This window comes from Branchiostoma floridae, chromosome 2, assembly GCF_000003815.2.
Source record: "Branchiostoma floridae strain S238N-H82 chromosome 2, Bfl_VNyyK, whole genome shotgun sequence".
In the NCBI taxonomy this organism is placed as follows: domain Eukaryota; kingdom Metazoa; phylum Chordata; class Leptocardii; order Amphioxiformes; family Branchiostomatidae; genus Branchiostoma; species Branchiostoma floridae.
Window position 1 is genome coordinate 25,612,786 of NC_049980.1, and position 17,027 is coordinate 25,629,812.

The 17,027-nt window shown below is 46.0% G+C and overlaps 1 protein-coding gene across 1 annotated transcript in view; it reads right to left on the reverse strand.

Annotated features, from left to right (window-relative positions):
• Positions 1–199: 199 nt before the first annotated feature.
• The window catches only part of LOC118409092, a 41,066-nt gene continuing 24,238 nt past the window's right edge, over positions 200–17,027 (reverse strand). The window contains exons 54-89 of the mRNA XM_035809956.1: positions 16,766–16,941; positions 16,386–16,630; positions 15,884–16,170; positions 15,452–15,581; positions 15,045–15,186; positions 14,503–14,702; positions 13,896–14,067; positions 13,657–13,767; positions 13,208–13,489; positions 12,895–13,011; positions 12,559–12,669; positions 12,251–12,367; positions 11,907–12,017; positions 11,644–11,760; positions 11,353–11,463; positions 11,042–11,158; positions 10,717–10,827; positions 10,474–10,590; positions 9,859–10,105; positions 8,678–8,847; positions 7,347–7,634; positions 6,578–6,841; positions 6,248–6,322; positions 5,912–6,022; positions 5,450–5,566; positions 4,533–4,643; positions 4,268–4,384; positions 3,943–4,053; positions 3,700–3,816; positions 3,331–3,575; positions 2,515–2,698; positions 1,812–2,084; positions 1,477–1,593; positions 1,214–1,324; positions 934–1,050; positions 200–578 (exon numbers count right to left, since the gene is read on the reverse strand). Of these exons, the coding sequence (XP_035665849.1) occupies positions 331–578; positions 934–1,050; positions 1,214–1,324; positions 1,477–1,593; positions 1,812–2,084; positions 2,515–2,698; positions 3,331–3,575; positions 3,700–3,816; positions 3,943–4,053; positions 4,268–4,384; positions 4,533–4,643; positions 5,450–5,566; positions 5,912–6,022; positions 6,248–6,322; positions 6,578–6,841; positions 7,347–7,634; positions 8,678–8,847; positions 9,859–10,105; positions 10,474–10,590; positions 10,717–10,827; positions 11,042–11,158; positions 11,353–11,463; positions 11,644–11,760; positions 11,907–12,017; positions 12,251–12,367; positions 12,559–12,669; positions 12,895–13,011; positions 13,208–13,489; positions 13,657–13,767; positions 13,896–14,067; positions 14,503–14,702; positions 15,045–15,186; positions 15,452–15,581; positions 15,884–16,170; positions 16,386–16,630; positions 16,766–16,941 (5,797 nt within the window). The 3' untranslated portion in view covers positions 200–330. The remainder of the gene's footprint in view (positions 579–933; positions 1,051–1,213; positions 1,325–1,476; positions 1,594–1,811; positions 2,085–2,514; positions 2,699–3,330; positions 3,576–3,699; positions 3,817–3,942; positions 4,054–4,267; positions 4,385–4,532; positions 4,644–5,449; positions 5,567–5,911; positions 6,023–6,247; positions 6,323–6,577; positions 6,842–7,346; positions 7,635–8,677; positions 8,848–9,858; positions 10,106–10,473; positions 10,591–10,716; positions 10,828–11,041; positions 11,159–11,352; positions 11,464–11,643; positions 11,761–11,906; positions 12,018–12,250; positions 12,368–12,558; positions 12,670–12,894; positions 13,012–13,207; positions 13,490–13,656; positions 13,768–13,895; positions 14,068–14,502; positions 14,703–15,044; positions 15,187–15,451; positions 15,582–15,883; positions 16,171–16,385; positions 16,631–16,765; positions 16,942–17,027) is intronic.

Here is a 17,027-nt window from a genome sequence, read left to right on the forward strand (position 1 = left end):
GTACATGTGATTTAATGTTTCTACGTGGAGGTCGACGACATTAGGACCAGTAATAAGCCACAGGATGAAACTTGTTGAGTCGTATACTTTGACAAAGAAGCTAATAGTAAAAGTTGAAAATGTTAAATTGACAAAACCTCCAATTCCATGAAGGATAGTTAAAGAGACCCTTTCTTTGTAAGACTGATTCTTATACAAAATAATAAAAGATAACGATAGTCTGTCAACGATATCCATTTATTTAGCCCTGAACATTTTGTTTTGCACATGCCAACCAATGGCATTGGTGTTGGTATAATATAATGGATCTAGAGAGCAACCTGTTATCTTCTAGCAGTAGACAACGGCTAGAGGGTTGTCGCACACTCGCAAATCCTTGTTGAAGACCAGGGTGGCCGGGCAGTGCATGAGGATGGGCGCGTCGTGCCCCGGGGAGCAGACGTAGTAGATGCTGCTGCAGTCGTTCTCTAGGAGGAAGAAGTTCAGTTCGTTGCACATCAAACCCGGACTGAACGGCACAACAGCCCCCTCGGTGATGACGGGAGCGGTGGTGGGTACGAATGGCGGAGGTGTGGAGACTGTGTGTGGCACAGGAATTGAGTTAGTTCAGTATGGATCAATGAAATAGCTTTACCCAAATCCTGAATTAGGATGAGAGAGGAAGAGAAATTGTTGGACCAATGAAAGGCACGATGAATAAGTACATATAGATATGATAAGAAGAAATCAAAACATTGGTAACTGTTCTATACATGTAATGGTTATCCTTTTATAGTTTAAGGTATTCACAATATTAGATATTAGATCACAGTTGCACGTTTGGTCTTGATAAGATCTACCTCCAAATGACAATCTATCTAATTATGGTGTTTAAGTCCATTTCACAACACTATAAATTCACGATATGTCTCTTTTTAACAAAAGAAAACTCACCATATGTCTCACACATCTTTCCCTCGTATGGAGCAGGACAGCTGCAAGAGAAGTCAGCCACCAGGTCCTGACACACCCCTCCGTTCTGACAAGGGTTGGGGCTGCACTCATCAAGATCTATGGAAAGAGAAACGTAAAAGCTTCTTGGAACATTTTACTGACTAAAAAGTTGTTTAGACAGTACCAAGAATGAGACATACCAGGCAAAAAATGACCGTCACATCATAGAGCCCCCAAGAGGCTATTCAACCACTATGTAGATGTATAGTAAGATACTTACCCATTTCGCACGTGGCCCCGTTCCATCCAGGCTGACATGAGCAGGTAAATGTAGCCCCGCTTGCAGAACACACGCCTCCGTTTTGACAAGGTCTGGTGCCACAGGGGTCCACTGTGGAATAATGCCATAGGTGGAATATAAAAGATGTAAAATCAACGTTTCTACATGAACATGCACAAGTAAGGCTGAACAATGGAGCAATGGACAAGCATTGTGTTATCTTTGACCTACATCTGCTAGACGGCAAACTACGCAGAACTTACCATATGCCTCACACGTCTTGCCCTGGTATGAAGGTAGGCAATGGCAGACGAAGTCACCACCCAGGTCCTGGCATAACCCTCCGTTCTGACAAGGGTTGGGACTGCAGTCATCAAGATCTGCAGAATCAAAAACACATACATGTTTGTAGCCGTTGTCTCCATAAATGAGAAAGCATGGCTTCACTCTAATTCATAACGTCATCAGTAGACCTGAATTCGCAAGGGGTTCTGAAGGGTTTTGCAAATGTCAAATTGACAGAGAGCTTTATCGTCAATACAGAGGGATTGCATTGGGGGGTTGTCTCTACACAACAATTAGTTGTTCCGTTTCTTACCTATCTGGCAAGAGGCGCCGGCCAGTCCAGATTGACATGAGCAGTAGGGCACGAGGTCCGGCCAGTCGCACACTCCGAGGTCCTTATTAAAGACGAGGTTAGCGGGGCAGTGCATGTGGATAGGCGCGTCCTGTCCCGGCGAGCAGACGTAGTAGATGCTGCTACAGTCGTTCTCCACGAGGAAGAAGGTCCAGCCATCGCATTTCATGCCGGCGATGAAGGCGCCAATGATGACGGGGACATCGGTTGTAGACGGCACCGCGGTAGACGTGCCTGAAAACATAACATGTCTGTCACCATGGGATAGCATGTAATGTAAGTTTTGCTACGTATATTTGCTACATTTCTGCATGGTGACATATGTTTGAAATAATACATCTTCATGCAATGACTGTTTTCGGCACCAATGTAACAGTTTTACATGCATATGGAAAAGAAAGAATGCACGTTTCTTTGCTGATGCATGCAGACAAACTCGTCCACTTTGTCCAGACAGGTCCCTCCATTCTGACAAGAACTGCACGAATCATCGGAACGGCACAATGCCAGAAAGCTGTTGATGATGCGAAATTAAAGCAAAAATGGCCAGGATAACCCTACTGAATCGGCCCAAGGCTATTACAGACAAAGACATGTGACCAGGAGCTCCAGTTTTCTTGTGAGTTAGAAAAGTATGCTCCCCCGTTATCCCGTTTTCACCTACCCTGTGGTGCGGTGGTCGGTATGGGCGTTGCTGCGCGGTCCACAACCGGTAATACGCCATGACTCTTAGGTTCAGACACCAGCGGGGTACAGGACACCCAAGTCACCAGGGACAGGAGGATGAGAAACTTCATCGTGGTCACGTCAAAACTGCGCTTTGTGAACAGCTTTGGTGTCGTCAATTGCTATCACGGTGCAACGTCAGCGTTTAACGTTATATATGCAGATACGAGTATACACAAGTCCAGTAGTCATTAAACAAATAAAGGGACTTCCGACTGACCCGTCTGACTGCAATCAGAAAAGGCCTCCACACGGTAACATCTGTTAAACATCCCAGTATGAACGTATTGAGCATACTCAGCGCGATGCGATGTAATGTTTATACACGGGGCTAGTTAGCCATTTTATAGGATGGAGCTTGTTGAGATATAATACGAGCAATATATGTTGAAGGGGAAGAGTGACATGTACAAAATTCATGTACCCCGATTCTCTGAAGGATAGTTAATGAGTCTCATTCTTAATGGGGATGTTGGTATACGTTTTTGAATGTTATACCTAAAATCTAGCTGTTAAGCAACAACATATAGTATTGGGCTGTTGATATCAGCAAAGAAAACAAAACAAAAGACAAAGAGCGTCTGACCATGAATGATACCCCTTTATTCAGCACCAAATGCATTATGCACTACATATTCCAATCGATGCTTTTCTTACACGATGACCAGCAGAGACAGATGGTCAAACAAAAGTGTATAGTTAATGTAGCACAATGGTTATTGGCATGGTTTAGAGGGTAACCCGTCATATTCTAGCAGTAGACAACGGCTAGCGGGTTGTCGCACACTCGGATGTCCTTGTTGAAGACCAGAGTGGCCGGGCAGTGCATGAGGATGGGCGCGTCGTGCCCCGGGGAGCAGACGTAGTAGATGTTGCTGCAGTCGGAATCCAGCAGGAAGAAGTTGAGCCCGTTGCAGGTCAACCCCGGACTGAACGGCACAACAGCCCCCTCGGTGATGACGGGAGCGGTGGTGGGTATGTACGGCGGAGGTGTGGAGACTGTGTGTGGCACAGGGATTGTTTGCATTATGTGTCAATCTATTAAAGAACTTGACCTATAGCCTAACTAGGGAGAAGTAAGGCCTCTGATAAAGGTGACAAAAGCGAGCAGCAGTCTACTCACCATATATCTCGCACGTCTTGCCCTCGTATAGAGGCGGACAACTGCAAGAGAAGTCAGCCACCAGGTCCTGACACACCCCTCCGTTCTGACAAGGGTTGGGACTGCACTCGTCAAGATCTACGAAACAGTAACAGTTCTCTTTTACCAACTCGGTCTAGATGTGTAGCCAGTATAAAGCTATACAAATGATATATGAATTACCTGGCGAAAACAAATTCCAAGGTCATAGAGCAAGTTCCTTACTTGTTCCGCAAGTGGCCCCGTTCCATCCAGGCTGACATGAGCAGGTAAATGTAGCGCCGCTTGCAGAACACACGCCTCCGTTTTGACAAGGTCCGCTGTTACAGGGGCTCACTGTGGAATGAGAATCATGTTGAGGTGCGATATATCGGATGGTTGGACCGTTGGGTATTTCAACAACGTTACTCGCAAATTAATTATGAAGCACCAAGGAGAGGGGCACGGGAAGAGAAATGTTATCCAAAGATGTTGGGGAAATGGCCTAAGTCACTTAAATAGCTCTTATGTAACGCCTGATTTTCCAACTGATAAGCACTAGCTAACTCACCATATGTCTCGCACATCTTGCCCTCGTATGAAGCAGGACAACTGCAGGAGAAGTCAGCCACCAGGTCCTGACACACCCCTCCGTTCTGACAAGGGTTGGGACTGCACTCGTCAATGTCTTATGAAAGAAAACATTACAACAACTATTCCTCTTACAAGACTATTGATGTGGTGAGTGATAATGCACAAAAGAATACAATGGAACAGCTTTCTCGTTCAAAATAGACTGCGTAATCATTGCCCAGTGAAATAAGAAAGGTCCTTACTCATTCCGCAAGTGGCCCCGTTCCATCCAGGCTGACACGAGCAGGTAAAAGCAGCGCCGCTTGCAGAACACACGCCTCCGTTTTGACAAGGTCCGCTGCCACATGGATCCACTGTGGAAGGAGAATAATCTCATAGGTGCGATATATTAGACGTTTGGACCGTTGGATATTTCACTAACGTTACTCGCAAAAAGATGTACCAGTTTTATAAAAAGATCTCGGAGATATGGCTTGAGTCAATTCTTATGTAACAGATAAATAATAACGTAAGGCCCTCAATTTTCCAACTAGAGAAGCATAGAACTCACCGTATGTCTCACACATCTTGCCCTCGTATGGAGCAGGACAACTGCAAGAGAAGTCAGCCACCAGGTCCTGACACACTCCTCCGTTCTGACAAGGGTTGGGACTGCACTCGTCAATGTCTAAGGGAGGGGCATATTATAAATCACATTCCTATTACAAGACTATTGATGCTTAGAATTATTATCTACTTAGCAGTTATGTGCAGTCATCAAGAACAGATTCCTCTCACAAAATCGAATGTGTAATTAGTCATGCCAAAGATCCTTACTCATTTCGCAAGCGGTTCCGTTCCACCCAGGCTGACATGAGCAGGTAAATGTAGCGCCGCTTGCAGAACACACGCCTCCGTTTTGACAAGGTCCGCTTCCGCAAGGGTTCACTAAGGCCGATATAAGAATATTATTAAAAGTGCGATTTACCAAATAGTTGGACATGGCATTACGTCGTAAAAATTCCATGCAACATCGAGGACGGGAAAAGAATGCAAGAAACAGTTTCATCAAAAGGAGACGGCGGGAAAATTTGGGGACAAATATCAGTAGGCTCTCTTGTGATTTTGATAAAGATATGAACCGCACTCTTTGCCTGCTCAGAACCATAATAGAACTTACCATATATCTCGCACATCTTGCCTTCGTATGGAGCAGGACAACTGCAAGAGAAGTCAGCCAACAGGTCCTGACACACCCCTCCGTTCTGACAAGGGTCTGGGCTGCACTCGTCTATGTCTAGGGAAACGATAAATTCATAACACATTCCAATCACAATCCGAAAGGTAAACATTGATGGAGTGCGTGCCTATCTATAGCGTACACGTCAGCGGAGGGACGTCTCAAAATACATGTGCGAGCTTATATCATATGATCAGAAGTCGCTTCATAGCGGCAGGGAAAAGTGAAAAGTTCGGTGACTTTGATAGCTCTGTGGCGATAGGAGGGACACGCCCTGCTCGTACTGAAAGTTTATTGTTCAGAAAGATACTTTACCACAGACACAGCTGAATTGCGAGGAAAAGGTTTCTTCGAAAGGCTAGATCTGACCGAGGGAACATTATTTGTAAGTCTATGACTTACTCATTTCACAAAAGTTGCCGTTCCATCCAGGTTGACACGAGCATGTAACTTTATTGCCGCTCACAGAACACACGCCTCCGTGTTGACATGGTTCACTGTTACAGGGGTCCACTGAGGAAGAGGCAGGGGCATCAATGTTAACGTTAGAGGCAAAAGATGTAATCAGGTTGTGCGTAAGGACCACATGTTAGCTATTAGACTGGGCGATGGAAAATAAAGTGGGGGGCAGTTTTATCGGAAAATGAGGAATAGAATGAGGCAAACACTTAGTTGCTGTTGTCATTATAGTATATCTCTAATCTTCTTCTGCTAGATGATAAACAACACAGAACCTACCAAATATCTCACACGTCTTGCCCTGGTATGAAGGCAGGCAATGGCAGCACCCAGGTCCTGGCATAACCCTCCGTTCTGACAAGGGTTAGGACTGCAGTCATCAAGATCTACAGGAACAACAAAACAGATATATAATAGAGGTAGAATAAATGTCAACGATTGTCACCACCTGTAAAGAGGCTAGCTGGAAAGATATGATGAAACAAAAGCCCTGCAACATAATCTGCATAGTTACGCAGAAATTTTTACAATGAACGCGATGAATTTGTTGAAGCTGTTTTTTTTTTCATTTTACCTAACGTCCGTCTCTAATCGTGGCCAGCAACTTACTTATTTGACAAGAGGCGCCGGCCAGTCCATGACATGAGCAGTAGGGCACGCGGTCCGGCCAGTCGCACACCCCGAGGTCCTTGTTGAAGACGAGGTTAGCCGGACAGTGGAAGAGGATGGGCGCGTCGTGCCCCGGGGAGCAGACGTAGTAGATGCTGCTGCAATCGTTCTCCACGAGGAAGAAGGTCCAGCCGTCGCACATCATGCCGGAGATGTACGAGCCGATGATGACGGGGACGGCGGTGGAGGACGGCCCCGTCGGATCTGGAGGAGAATATATATATTCTGTATATATATCGCACAGAGGTCGTACACTGTAAGCACGTACAACTCACCACTTGCGCAACGAACGATGCACGCATCCGCTCACGGCCAGGCGTTGCGTGCAGACCACATACTTACACCTTGCGCAACCGTGCGAGTGGCGCTCGTTGAGACGTACTCCCTCCCTGCTCTTGCCATTCCTTCTCCAATGTCTCAGAAAAACGTGCGGACGCGGCCTCGCAAAAAAACGTACAGACAAAAAAAAAAAACGGCGGGTTGTGCCCTTAGCTTTAACGATAACAAACGTCGCAATGACTTTTTTCATATGTGAGAAATGGAAATATAACATGTCATTTTCCTTAGGCGTTCGGTCGGAACGTCGGAAAAAAGAATACTGGACCCTGGAAATAGAGTAGAAACAGTGCATTTCAGTAAAGATTTGCAGGGAAAGAGAAAATGAATAATAGAAGCATGACAGATATAGACAATGCAATATAGAATATACCTGGATTAGGGATTGGATCGCAGCAGAAGCGGACTTCATAGTCCAGGCATGCCCCGTCACTCTGGTCTGAGTTCCAACACGCTAAGCCGACTTCCGGCCTATAGTCCCTGAAGACTTGTCCTGTCTGGGAAGCATCGATGTGAGTCCCCACGGTACGGGCTTGGACAGCCGACGGGACTGAGCAGGGTACCCGTCCGGGATACCAAGCGTGAATTGTTGGAAGGTCTTCAAAGTCCCCATTGCCGCTAGGATGGTCACGGTTAATCCAGCGCGTCCAGTTGGAACATTCTGAAATACATATGAAAATATATATAAACGAAGCACTTTGTTTTTAAGACCTTTTTATGACATGGAGCTCAAGACCAACAGCTTGTGAGCGTAAAATTATCACGAATAACCAAATGTAATATTGTTCACATGCGTTCAAGCAACACTCACTATGGTCTCCAAGAGACCTATACACTCCATACATCTTCTTAGAGATAAGTCTAGGGTTATCTTTTAACATCAAGAATACAAGTACAGTTTGTAATTACCAGACGGAGGGTGGACTGTCGGACAGGACCTACCGCCCGCTCCTACAAGAAGCGTTGTCGCAGCAAAGACAATTCTCCACATCTTCGGTGTTGCAGTACACGCCGTGCTACTTAAGCTTTAAGCTGGATTCACACCTGCGTATATTTACAACTGCTTATGAGGGCCGTACGAAATTCTGTGAATACGCAGCCGCACGCCCAACATGTGGAATTTATCGTAATAGATTAAGTTATACGTCACGCCCATCTGGCGTATAAATAACGACTTCAGCATGTACATTCCGCATAAGGTGCGTATGATTTGCATATGAAGTGCGCAACATCATTTCCCGTGCCGCTAATAGCTGCGTATGAGTTACATATGCTGAGCGTATTCCGGACATACAGGGCGTAGTGGGCGTATATTTTCGTATGCCTGCGTACTTGAAACTTTCACAAAACGATTCAGATGCGTATGAGGTGCGTATTGTGAGTACGGCCGCGGAAGAAATGAGCCAATGTCAATACGGAACTCATATGGCTTGAAAATATACACACGTGTGAACCCCCCTTTAAGGGCACAACCCGTTGTACGTGCAACTACGTGCTATCTACGTGCTAAAGCGTGGACAATTTTCTGGGATCCGTAACGCCATTCCTCTTCGGCAGGAGTCAAGATACTGTTAGTTTTACACAACATTCATTTCCAGGCCAGATCTTTTTGTTTTGCCATACATTCGGAGTAATGTTTGTCGTGAACACAATTTTTTTTCTGGCTCGAAAAGTTTACAACCTCATTATCCCGTATTCACCTACCATATGCTAGCGGCAGTATTGCATCCCTTGCCCTCATGTCGCTGAAGGCTGTGCTGTCCGGAGCCGGGGAGTCGCCATCACTGTTCGGTTCAGCCAGCGGCGGTGCACATGACACCCAAGTCACCAGGGACAGGAGGATGATGAGGAGCAGCATCGTCACCACGTCAAAACTGCACTTAGCGAGCAGCTTTTGTGTCCTCAAATTTTTCACACCGCGTTCCGTTACGTCAGTGTTTAAACAAGGAAACTATGATTATGTACCTTGAACGAGTTCATTGGCCAAATGGGGGTATTACATATATTAAGAAATTTGACTTTACTACTATAGTGTTTTGCTAAATATTGTGACGAATGATATTTGTCGCACGTGTGAATGAATGGAATATGGTGCAATTGTAGTAAACTAATCTATATAACAAAAAAACTCAACTGTGCAGTAGAAGCACACTATAGATCCCTCTATAAATTTCAGGTTGTTAAGCATTGTACAAACAGGATGGTCTGACGGACGTGTTGAACGGTTATGCCTTCATATTGGTTATTTACCTGGTAGTGGTAACCTTTGGCATTTACCAAACATTTCATTCAGCATGACGGAAGCATTGAGCTTATCGCAGAAACCGTCGTGCGGTGTGAACGTGCATGCACGTATGGTGATGACCTTGGACTTTGTAATCCGGAATGGCACAATGTCAGTCTCAGATACCTCGTTGCGATGTAATGTTTATACACGGGGCTGGCGACACTGAAGGCTAATTAGCCATTAGGATGTACTTGTTGAGACATAATGTAAGCAATATATGTTGAAGGGCAAGATTGACAAATGTACAAAATTCATGTACTCCGATTCTCTGAAGGATACTTAAAGAGTCCCTTTATCAAAGGGTATACTGGTATACGTTTTTTAGGTTACACCTAGAATCTAGCTGTTAAGTAAGAACAGATATTGGGCTTTTCATATCAGCTAAGAAACTTAAAAGAAAAGACAACGACTCGATTGTCTGACCATGATTTCCTTTATTCAGCACCAAAGGCATGTTGCACTACATATCCCAATGGATGTTTTTGGTTACACAGACAAATGATCAAACAAAAGTGTCAAGTTATAGTAACACTTTGCTTATCAGGACTGTGATTGTTTTAGCATACAATGTAGAATAAGAGGGTAACCCGTCATCTTCTAGCAGTAGACAACGGCTAGCGGGTTGTCGCACACTCGGATGTCCTTGTTGAAGACCAGAGTGGCCGGACAGTGCATGAGGATGGGGGCGTCGTGCCCCGGGGAGCAGACGTAGTAGATGTTGCTGCAGTCGGAATCCAGCAGGAAGAAGTTGAGCCCGTTGCAGGTCAACCCCGGACTGAACGGCACAACAGCCCCCTCGGTGATGACGGGAGCGGTGGTGGGTACGAATGGCGGAGGTGTGGAGACTGTGTGTGGCACAGGAATTGAGTTAGTTCAGTATGGATCAATGAAATAGCTTTACCCAAATCCTGAATTAGGATGAGAGAGGAAGAGAAATTGTTGGACCAATGAAAGGCACGATGAATAAGTACATATAGATATGATAAGAAGAAATCAAAACATTGGTAACTGTTCTATACATGTAATGGTTATCCTTTTATATGGATGACGGGAGCGGTGGTGGGTACGTATGGCGGAGGCGTGGAGACTGTAGGTGGCACAGGGATTGTTTGCATTATGTGTCAATCGAAGAACTTGACATATAGCCTATAGCTAACTAGGGAGAAGTAAGGCCTCTGATAAAGGTGACAAAAGCGAGCAGCAGTCTACTCACCATATATCTCGCACGTCTTGCCCTCGTATAGAGGCGGACAACTGCAAGAGAAGTCAGCCACCAGGTCCTGACACACCCCTCCGTTCTGACAAGGGTTGGGGCTGCACTCGTCAAGATCTACGAAACAGTAACAGTTCTCTTTTGCCAACTCGGTCTAGATGTGTAGCCAGTATAAAGCTATACAAATGATATATGAATTACCTGGCGAAAACAAATTCCAAGGTCATAGAGCAAGTTCCTTACTTGTTCCGCAAGTGGCCCCGTTCCAGCCAGGCTGACATGAGCAGGTAAATGTAGCGCCGCTTGCAGAACACACGCCTCCGTTTTGACAAGGTCCGCTGTTACAGGGGCTCACTGTGGAATGAGAATCATGTTGAGGTGCTATATATCAGATGGTTGGACCGTTGGGTATTTCACCAACGTTACTCGCAAAATGATTATGTAGTACCAAGGAGAGGGGCAAGGGAAGAGAAATGTTATTCAAAGATCTTGGGGAAACGGCCTTAGTCACTTTAGTAGCTCTTATGTAACGCCTGATTTTCCAACTTATAAGCACTAGATAACTCACCATATGTCTCGCACATCTTGCCCTCATATGGTGCAGGACAGCTGCAAGAGAAGTCAGCCACCAGGTCCTGACACAGCCCTCCGTTCTGACAAGGATTCGGGTTGCACTCGTCAATGTCTGCGGAAAGAAAACATTGCAAAAACCACTCGTCTTACAAGACTATTGATGTAGTGAGTGATAATGCAATACAAATAGCTGGGTAATTATGGGTTAAAATAACAGTGTTGCATTCGTCAAGATCTACGAAAAGAATACAATGGAACAGCTTCCTCGTACAAATCATTGCCCAGTGAAATGAGAAAGGTCCATACTTATTCCGCAGGTGGCCCCGTTCCATCCAGGCTGACATGAACAGGTAAATGTAGCACCGCTTGCAGAACACACGCCTCCGTTTTGACAAGGTCCGCTGCCACATGGATCCACTATGGAAGAGAAGGAGAACAATGTTATAGGTGCGATATATTAGATTGGATATTTCACTAACGTTACTCGCAAAAGATATAACAGTTTTATGAAAAAAATGGCTTGAGTCAATTCTTATGTAACAGCTAGATAAAAACGTAAGGCCCTCAATTTCCCAACTAGAGCAGCAGTCAACTTACCATATATCTCACACATCTTGCCCTCGTATGGAGCAGGACAACTGCAGGAGAAGTCAGCCACCAGGTCCTGACACACCCCTCCGTTCTGACAAGGGTTGGGGCTGCACTCGTCAATGTCTAAGGGAGGGGCATATCAAAAATTCCTCTTACAAGACTATTGATGCTTAGAATTATCATACGACTCTGATTAGCAGTTACGTGCAGTCATCAAGAACAGATTCCTCTCATAAAATCGAATGTGTAGCCATGCAAAAGATCCTTACTCATTCCGCACGTGGTACCGTTCCATCCTGGCTGACATGAGCAGGTAAATGTAGCTCCACTGGCAGAACACACGCCTCCGTTTTGACAAGGTCCGCTGCCGCAAGGGCTCACTAAGGCCGATATAAGAATAATATCAAAAGTGCGATTTACGAAATAGTTGGACATGGCACTACGTCGTAAAAATTCCATGCAACATCGAGGACGGAGAATAGAATGCAAGAAACAGTTTTATCAAAAGAAGACGGCGGGAAAATTTGGGGACGAACATCAGCAGTCTCTCTTGTGATTTTGATAAAGGTATGAACCGCACTCTTTGCCTGTTAACAACCAGAATAGAACTTACCATATATCTCACACATCTTGCCCTCGTATGGAGCAGGGCAGCTGCAAGAGAAGTCAGCCACCAGGTCCTGACACACTCCTCCGTTCTGACAAGGGTCTGGGCTGCACTCATCAATGTCTAGAGAAACGAGATATTCATAAAAGATTCCTCTCACAAGCCGAAAAGGTGAAAGTTGATGCAGCAAGTGACCGCAAGTGCGAAAAGATAGTTTACCACAGACACAGCTAAATTGCTGTTTCTTTCTGAAAATTTTTCTTTGAAAAACTAGATCTGACCGAGGGAACATAATTTGTATGTCTATGACTTACTCATTTCACAAAAGTTGCCGTTCCATCCAGGCTGACACGAGCATGTAACTTTATTGCCGCTCACAGAACACACGCCTCCGTGTTGGCAAGGTCCACTGTTACAGGGGTCCACTGAGGAAGGGGCGGGGGCATCAATGTTAACGTTAGAGGCAAAAGATGTAATAGTAATGGAGGTTGTGCGTAAGGACCACATGTTAGACTGGACGATGGAGAATAAGGTGGGGAGCAGTTTTATCGGAAAATGAGGAATAGAATGAGGCAAACACTTAGCTGCTGTTGTCATCATAGTTAATCTCTAATCTTCTTCTGTTAGATGATAAACAACACAGAACCTACCAAATATCTCACACGTCTTGCCCTGGTATGAAGGCAGGCAATGGCAGACGAAGTCGCCAACCAGGTCCTGACATAACCCTCCGTTCTGACAAGGGTTAGGACTGCAGTCATCAAGATCTACAGGAACAACAAAACAGATAATAGAGTTGAATAAATGTCAATGATTGTCACCACCTGTAAAGAGGCTACCTGAAAGACATGCGAAAACGTCTGTATACACCGAAATGTTTACCATGAACGCAATGAATTAGTTGAAGTTGTTTATCGTTTTATTTTACCTATCGTCCGTCTCTAATCGTGACAAGTTTCTTACTTATTTGGCAAGAGGCGCCAGCCAGTCCAGACTGACATGAGCAGTAGGGCACGTGGTCCGGCCAGTCGCACACCCCGAGGTCTTTGTTGAAGACGAGGTTAGCCGGACAGTTGAAGAGGATAGGCGCGTCGTGCCCCGGGGAGCAGACGTAGTAGATGCTGCTGCAGTCGTTCTCCACGAGGAAGAAGGTCCAGCCGTCGCACATCATGCCGGAGATGTACGAGCCGATGATGACGGGGACAGCGGTGGAGGACGGCCCCGCCGGGTCAGGTGGAGACAGGTCTAAAGTATATCAATCAGTAAACTACTTCACATAGTATACTACGTCATGGTCTCATTTGCCATCAACGACAGGTCTGAAATGGCAGCTAATATCACCCACAACATAAAGCGAAACGGTACGATATTGAAATCACATGATAAGGAACAGCTAGACATATACATGTTACCTTCATCACACGCGTCACCGCTCCACCCAGATGCGCACACGCAGATGTGTCCTCCTTTGTCATCGTTGATGCAGGTTGCACCGTTTTTGCAAGGATTGATGTCGCACAATTCTGGTGTCAAGGAGACAAAAGTCGTGTAATTTTTTTAACAGAACTTTAGATGTAACAAGGCTCAACCGATTAATAAATGCGCATATTTATAGTCATTGATGTACATATATCTCCATGATCTATCTCACCTCCGCAGTAAGAGCCGTTTCCCCAGTACCCTGGGTTGCAGTAGCAGCCTTGGACACCATTCTGTATAGCACAGGTGGCGTTGACGTCACAGCCACCCCCGGTGCACTGGATGTTGTTCTTGCTGACGCACTCACAGGTCCGGTCACAGCCCTCCCCCCACGTCTGACCGACCTGCAGGGCGATGTTATGATGTGATGCAATATTGTGACTAATTTTCATAGCACCAAAGAAGGAAAACAGGGGTGGACAAGTCCACCAGTCCTATTGTCCAGGGCAAGTAAAAGTTCTGATCGGACAAGTGCATGACCTACCCCACTTGCCCGATCAGGCAAGTAAGATTTTTCCATTGAGTGAGATTTTGATATACTTTTTGATTTTGAATTAGGTAAATTCCATTGCTGGAAAATGCATGTAAAAGTGACATTTGAATTTTTGGCAAGTAAAAAGTTGGTTTGAGCAAGTAATTTTTTTATGTGCTTGCCCGATAGGACATTGAATATAAAAAAAATTGGCCAACCCTCGAAAACCTTTAAAGGACACGTTATGATCAACAGACTATGACGAAAACACTCCACCACTAACGTGCGTACAACGTACAGCACTTACAGCGTAGTACAATCCATCCCTGGTGCAGCCGCACTGCTCCCGGAGGACGCACTGGTCCCCGCTCAGGACGTACCCGGCGTCACACTCGCACCCCTCCACACACGTCGTGTTGCAGTAGAGCGGCGCGGACACGTCCGTACAGGTGGCGGGACAGGCGCTAGAGCACGGGTCATAGTGGCTGCTCGCTGGGCAGGACAGGGCTGCAAGGGAATAAATGCAGCATTATGACATATGCATTCTACAGATGCACATAGTGAATGAAAACAGGGGATTCAACAGTCGTACACCGGCTGTCGATTGAATAGATGGATCACGTGAAGGTGTGCCGCAGTTCTGTTATGATGCTTCACCAGACATTAATCATGGCACAGACCCCAGAATAGTGTACCAATACACCATATTTGCTCCATTAGATGCCACCATTTTTATGGAACCGTTAACTCTGGATCTCCCTTGACGTGTCCACACATGACAGGAGCAGGCTAGGTAAACTGTAGATTTTCAGATTCATTTCCCCACCGGTAAATACGACGGAAACTCACGGCAGAAGGACGTGTTTCTCCACGACCCCACGTTGATGCCAGCTTCAGCGCAGGCGTCGGCGTAGGCCTGGAGGTTGTTGCAGAGGGAAGTCTCGTCGCCGTTCAGGGCACACATGTCGTACACACAGGTCTGGTACGTTCCCTGCAGAACATGGCGAAATAAACATTGCACCTTTTGCAGTAGATAGTGTGATCATTCTGATCTTTTTGGCATGTTACCATGATCTTTCATTTCAATTCTGAAAGAATTGTCAAGAATAAAGAGGCACTCTCCCAGGCTTGTGTATACGTATGTTCTTGAACAGTGCAGACTATGTGTTACTGCCCGACATTTATGAGAATCTTATGACGCTTGTTTGCGTCAGTCGTTTGAGTTTATAGCTCAGAAAAGAAAAATATGGCCCCACCTCAGGGTTCAGAGTAGAGTAACATGCAGCGAAGGCGTGGGCACCGTCGGTCAGCATCCCGCACAGCCCAGTCACTGTCTGCTGCAGAGCGGCGTCACACCGGTTGGGAGGTGGGGGGTTCGCTACGCACCTGTCGGATGGAGACAAGATGCCCCGAAATTATTGTTACTGGCATAATATCTTGCACCAGCCATTGATAACTAAATTTCTCACTCAGGAAGCAAAGGTAAACAACCTTAAGCATAACACAAAGGCAAATGGTCTTAAAGTAGAATAACTAGAGGCACGACAGTCATAACGTTACATTATGTGACTCAAAGATGACGGAATGCCCTTGTACATTTCGACACAGTAGCTAAGATTAGAAATCCTGTTGCAACACTGTAGTGTAGGGTTAACCTATGGTTGTGACTTGTTAGTATATGTACTTACACTTCTCCGTGTCCATCCACCAACCAGCTGTTGCCAAACTGCATGACGTCCGCCGCCAGTGACCCATCAGGGGTGATGAACTCATCGGCGTCGTTGCCGTTGTAGTTCCCACACAGACCGCACAGCGCGTCCTGGTAGGTTTCGGGGACGGTCACCTCCACACGGTGGGAGCCGTCGTACTGCACTTTGAGGCCAAAGGTCGTTTCTATGACGACATATTGGCCGCCAAACTTGATGGTGAGGTCATCGAGAGGCTGGGCGGGAAGGGTGGTGATGATTTGGTTGATCTGCAAAGAGGGGAAACATCGTTAGAGAAACATGTAGATTTTGCTATTTAAGAATGCACTTATGTTTGCTTACTGTATCACGTTTGCTTACTCAATCTATGCACAGATGTAATGAGCTCTATTAGAGCAAGGAACAAGTTTGAAGTAAGTTACAAATCTATTTGCAAGAGAGCAATGTCAGCAACAGAAAGGTGTAACAAGCAAAGCCTGCCTACATAGACGGTCTTGTCTTGCTGTATGACGATGGTGCGGTTGTAGACTTCCACGGTCACTTCCGAGACGTAGCTGGTTGTGGGGTCTCCGCGCGGGTCGCTGTTGGTTATCACATGGAAGTACGGCAGGTTCCCGCTGGCGCGGCAGCTGCTGCTCAGGGTGGTGGGGCACTGGCCGCTGAAGTCATGGGCGAGGCCGTCGAAGGTGTTGTAATGCGTGACGCCAAACACGGTGCACGTGCTTCTAGCTGTTAAGTACAGTGGATGTTATAGAAGCATGAAGATGATCCAGATTCGACAAGGCAGAATCTGTTCAACACTCATAAATAAAGCCTCTGCTGTGTTATGACATTTATATCTGTGTGTAAAAGACGTGTACTTACTCCAGCAGACTTTGCCATCGCCGGTGAACCCAGGATCACACACGCACTTGTAGGAGCCGTGAGTATTGACGCAGGTGGCATTGTCATCACAGATGGCAATTCCCAGCGCACACTCATCGATGTCGTGGGCGACCGCGGCGACGTCTTCGTCTATCAGACCGTCGCCGTCGTCATCTCTGTAGGATCGAAGCCAGGGTGGTTGCTATGCATCACTACCATTTTATTTTGCTTGATTTAACAAGTACTTACACTTACATGAGAT